The following is a 5858-nucleotide window of genomic DNA, read 5'->3' as shown; positions in this document are numbered from 1 at the left end:
TCGGAAATTATATGGAAACGTTTATTTCCTGTAGACCTACGTGTCCTGTCTGCTTACGAAAAACAAAGAACAAATAAAGAATAAATTTTCAAAATTTATGTATATACATGTATGTATATACACACACGTATATGTATATATATTATATTGTATAGATATAAATGTATCACTTGAAGAACATTTTCATGAGTGAATGAATATTTCAAGCATGTTCTGCGAATGAAAGGTGTGTGTGTGTGTGTGTGTGTGTGGTACAGGTTTATAATAATTCATCTACTCCATAAACGCTGTCGGTAATTCATCTATTGTCACACACACACACACACACACACACACACACACGGAAAGAGAGAGATAGGTGGGGGGTGAAGGCGAGAGAAACACGAACACATACACACCTGTATGCTTACAATTTCATTACTCTCTTATAGCCCCACATCATTGGTACCTGATGTTGTTTTTATGTTTACGTGTTAAAAGACAGAAAAAGGCCCCACACCCAAACAACGTATACACATACGCAAAACATTCTCACGCGGGAAATTTCTTTCGTCCTGGGCGTGACAAATTAGATTCACTTTATTTTCCCCCTGCGTGACGGATGTGCGAAATGGTGACATTCCTCCCATCCACGCGCTCCCAGTTTTCACTTGCAGTGTCACGCTGTTCATGGCTGCCTACCATCGGTCTCTCCCTTTTGACACATATGCTAATTTATGGAAATTCTACGTTACCTTTTCAACGGAGAAGTTTTAGCCTTCTTCTCTCTCATTCGCTATCTCCCCTCCCCCCTCTCTCTCTCTTTCTCTTTCTTTCTTCCTGACGCGCTTCCCATCCATTTTTCATCTGTCGTCTGCGATGTCGTCTTGTCGTGACTGGCTTCTTTGCGCATGAGCGTGGATGTGACGTCATGCGGGTTCCCCCTCGATGGGTTTTGGGGTTGAAATACTGAGTGGGAGAATGGGAGAGGGAAGGGGTGGTTGAGTATGTATAAAAGCGAGACAGCGAGGAACTGTCCAGTGTCGCCTTGGTTTTCTGCCCAGGCTTTTTGTACCTGCACCAAAAGCTGATTTTCAAAGCGATATTACACGAGAAGCATTTGTGAAAGGTAAGGGACGAGCGAATTTCGTTCTAAACTCGTGGGAATGTTTAAACCCTAAACTCCATGGGAATGTTTTAACGTGTGACAATGGTTAAACTCATGATCATGTTTTAACCTGTGGGGAAAAACTCCTTGGCAATGTTGAGTGTTGTTGCACTTACAGCTGGTGTGCCGAAGGTAAGTCTGTCTGTCTGTCCCTGTCTGTGTGGCAGGGGCCGGGAGGGGGATGAGGACGTGCATAAAGGAGGTGAAGCTGAGTTTCTGTTTTATCTGTTATATGGACTTAAGTTGTCTGTACGTAGGCGTTATGTCTGTCTGTCTCTCTGTCTCTATCTGTCTGTTTCTCTCTCTCTCTCTGTCTCTCTCTCTCTCTGTCTATGTCTCTCACTCCCTTCTTCTTCTTCTTCTTCTTCTTCATTTTCTTCTTCTCTTTCACACACTCACTCGATTCAAACAAATGTTTATGTGTTTGAGGGCACCTACTGCTATATATATACACTACATTGAACTCGACTCACTCCATAATTTGAACATTGCCTTTTTCCGAGTCCTTTTCTTTTGGATCTGTGTGTGTGTGTGTGTGTGTGTGTGTGTGTGTGTGTGTGTGTGTGTGTGTGTGTGTGCAGCTTGCACTAATCACACATCTTAAAGCACCCATAATAACAATAGATTTCCGTCGTTTGAAGTTGCGTGGACAATCTTCTGTGAAAGGTGGATGAATGACACGTTCAGACAGAGCAAAGGGCGACGCTGCTTCGTGCTATTCACTCGCTGCGTGGACCATGTCACTGGGAGAATGATATATCATGCTACACCAAGAACAAAATCAGTGCATTACTTAGCATTTCCACACACAAGATTGGTGTGCTGTACTTCCAATCTCATGCACAACAAACTTCAGATGCAGTGGTGTACAAAGGCATAAATGCAGGGTTAGCCAAACTGACTGACGTGTTTAGCTGATTATGTTTTAAACAATGACAGTTGCAAGACGAGAGTTTGACAGAGAACACACACACACACACACACACACACACACACACACACACACACACACACAATCACACACACACGCACGCACGCACGCACACACACTCACACACACACACGCACATACACACACAGACACACACACACACACACACACACACACACACACACACACACACATTTTGTGTGTATCATCGCTTCGTCTGCTGCTACATTTCTTCTGTTTTTGATCCTGCTGTTACCACTATACTGCTTTTTTCTGCTACTGTTGTTGCAGTCTATATTCCCGCAGTAACGTTGCTGCTTCTGATGCTGCTACTATATTGAGCAACCAAACTGCCTTGAGTTTCTTTACGCCGTTATTAACTGGAACAGTTATTTTCCACTTTCAGATACTGATTATGGCTGCATCTCTTTTTATCTTGGTGTGTCTGCTGGCTGGTGCACTGGGAGGTAAGAACGAGTAGGAATTAAATCCACTCTATCATAATTAAATCTTAAATCTTCTGTTATATATCATAATTCTGTCTTCTGTTGTATCATTATTATATCTCTCATTTCATAAATGAATTTCTCTTGTTGAGATGATAAAGTATTCTGTATTCTGTACACATCATCAATATATTTTTTTTTAATCCGCAACAATATCAGAATCATATCTTCTATCATATTAGAATTGAATAACCTCGTTTGTCTGCCACTTAACTCATTACGCCTTGCAGGTAACACTGACATGCGTTTGGTTTAAACCTGTGACGTTGTTTTACTGTTTTTCAGACATTACATGTGGTAAAATGAAGACCACAGGAGAATGCTATGTTTATTGGCGAGGGGAAAAAAATCGATCATTGTTTTTCTTTTGTTTTGTTTTGTTGTATTTTTCTCGTCATTTACAGCATTTCTTTCGTATATGATGAACTTGCAGTGTGATGAAATTTCAAGTGACACTCTACCTATGCTGTCGTATTATCGGTAGATAATGATGTCCTATAAAATGTGTGTGTGTGTGTGTGTGTGTGTGTGTGTGTGTGTGTGTGTGTGTGTTTGCGCGCGCATTTGTGTGTATTCCTGCGTACGTGTGTGTTAAAAATCACTCATGAAACAGCATTGTCTACGTGTGTAGTTGTTCCTAAAACTGAGACATTGAGAGTGTGTCGGTGTTTCTTCGTATCGGCATCTAACTGTTAATATCTGAAAAATATCTTATCTGAGAATTAACTGGATAATCTAAACCCAAGAAAATGGTAAATTTCATCATCCGTTGATATAGACAAAACACTTCAAAACAAGCCTTAAAAATTAATGGTGGAATTTCAAAAGCTTCCTCAGCTATGCTATTAAGCTTTGCCGGAACCAAGTGTGTAAATGTTTTGGTGTTTATTTCATATGAATATGAGACTGAACAGAAACGGATAATACAGGACCTTTATTTTCAAATGTGTATGATAAAAATCAAATAAAAATTGGCAGTACTTGATTCCCGTTTAGAGATTGCAGAGAAAAGTACACGTTTTGAATTTTATTCTGACGCTTTGAAAATATCAGATGTATACGTTCCAGTAGTAGTTAGGGAAGCGATGGACTTTGCTTTTTTGATGGATGGTATATCATTTTGAATGGAGTTACTCACTTTCTGAGTTTGGGACTGCCGAGCTTTCTTACCAAAATATTTTGCTGATGCAAGTTTCACATGTTCTCCGGTTTCTGTATATGTTTTCAAGATTGGTACAATAATTGGAAACCCACTAAATTGTTCATATGATTTGCTGTCTTTACTGTGCATTTTTCATTAAGTGCTTAGGTGTAGAGAAGATAATATCTCGAACATAAGGTAATTTATCTGTTTTTGTATACCATACATAATCCGATTGTTTTATTTCTTTGGGCGAGAAATTAACCCATGATGAAAGCTTTGATATAATCTCTATAATTTGCTTTTTTGATTTTTTATAGCTTTGACACGGTTGAAGTGATGTGGCTTTAATATTGTTGTCGTTGACTGGAGTTTTTTCACCCCTGATATGACCCCGTATGGTTGGTTAACGAGGCATGTGGATGTGAAGAGGGAGGGAGTGTTCACCGCGATAGGCCTATGTTATTGCTTCCGCTCTTCTGAGTGGCTTTTCTTCTGTCTTGTATTTCCAGATTGTACGTGGATTCCACAGGTCACTTCATACTCCGCCAGTGGACAAGCACCAGATAACCCTAGCTCGGACAACAGTCTGGATTTCTGTAAAAATGCCTGCGGTACAGGCTGTGTGGCGATTCAGCACGATCCAAACAATAGACTGGCTCTATGCTTTATCTTCACTGCAGAGCCAGCGAATATAGGAACTGACCCTGCCTACGCAACGTCAACGATATACAGGAAGACCTGTGTCACAGGTCAGAACTGTAGAACTGTCTGTTACTAACGCATGTTATCAGGCTACAAGTCACACACACACACACACACACACACACACACACACACAAAGACCGAAAAAATATAGAATTAAGAGAGCAAAGCTGGGGAAACAGAGATGACGTTGCGATTCCCCTCCCCACTGTTTCTGATACACTGGAGGCTATTACAATATGACTACCACGCCTTTGCTTCCGTTAATTTGTAGCTTAAGGCAGAAATAAGGGTGTCAGTAAAGTCCAGTCCAGAACAATTTTTCTACCTTTTAGAATAGCATTATTAAACGCGTAGAAAGGGGGTAAATTCCAACAAGTGGAGGTCGATGTTGACCAGCCACAAATGAGGCAAGCCTGGAATGGCCCCGGGGTAAAACCCACCAGGTAGGTAGATAGAGGCTGTTACACCGGGCAGTTTTGCGTTTGTGGTGAAAACTGTATCCATACAACATCATTCTTTGACTGCCCAGATCTAAATAACCAGCGATTATTGTTTAAGGCTTCAGGACATGTAGATATACTCATATACTCTTGACGGTTTTCCATACAAGTCCTCAAACTGGAAATCACTGGGTTGTTTGTTTGTTTAACTTGGTTCGAATTATTTGAGACATACTTTGGTGATGTGATCTTTTCATGAAACACACACACACACACACACACACGCACACACACACACACACACACACACACACACACACACACACACACACACACACACACACACACATATATATATATATATATGTATGTATAATAGAGAGAGAGAGAGAGATGTATTAACATGGATTGAGTTTTACATAGATTGAGTCAGACGTGAGTGGTTTGGTTCTTTTTACGTTATTTTGATCGACCTCTTAGCATCATTTTATTGTTCTCTTTGACTGGGTTTAAAAAGGGCCGGGTGATTATTCTGAAATGGACCCTCTGGGTTCTCTTTGACTGGGTTTAAAAAAGACTGGGTGATCACCCCTGAAATGGACCATTTATATACGTTTGGGCTCTAAGCAACATGATCTGATGTTGTTTGGGCTGTAAAACCTCAACAATTTTAGTACATGTTCAATTAAAAAAAAGTTTTTGGAATCGCCCATTGAAATGAATACTGCAAGTGGAGTTAATGGATTAGATAAAATAATTATCATAGCCTCATCACACGTTTTCCAACTCGATTACATGTCTGTCAAGTGTCTTTGCGACCGCTTTGTAGGATATATGTTTTAGTTTTTGTATTATTTCTGATAGCCGGGCCAGTACACAGGGTCATGTCAGTACTGTAAGCATTTTAATAATTTAAAAAACCCCTGAAACAACAGCGTAAAAGAAAACAGAAAACAAAGGAACAAACAAACACACTTCAATATCG

The 5858-nt window shown here is 40.2% G+C and overlaps 1 protein-coding gene across 1 annotated transcript in view; it reads left to right on the top strand.

The window, feature by feature from the left end:
• Window positions 1-968: 968 nt before the first annotated feature.
• The window catches only part of LOC143294312 (uncharacterized), a 7858-nt gene continuing 2968 nt past the window's right edge, over window positions 969-5858 (top strand). Inside the window, exons 1-3 of the mRNA XM_076605756.1 lie at window positions 969-1108; window positions 2485-2545; window positions 4238-4477. Coding sequence (XP_076461871.1) covers window positions 2494-2545; window positions 4238-4477 — 292 coding nt within the window. The 5' untranslated portion in view covers window positions 969-1108; window positions 2485-2493. The remainder of the gene's footprint in view (window positions 1109-2484; window positions 2546-4237; window positions 4478-5858) is intronic.

Source organism: Babylonia areolata, chromosome 19 (genome assembly GCF_041734735.1).
Source record: "Babylonia areolata isolate BAREFJ2019XMU chromosome 19, ASM4173473v1, whole genome shotgun sequence".
NCBI lineage: Eukaryota > Metazoa > Mollusca > Gastropoda > Neogastropoda > Buccinidae > Babylonia > Babylonia areolata.
This window is presented reverse-complemented; position numbering and strand designations above follow the sequence as displayed.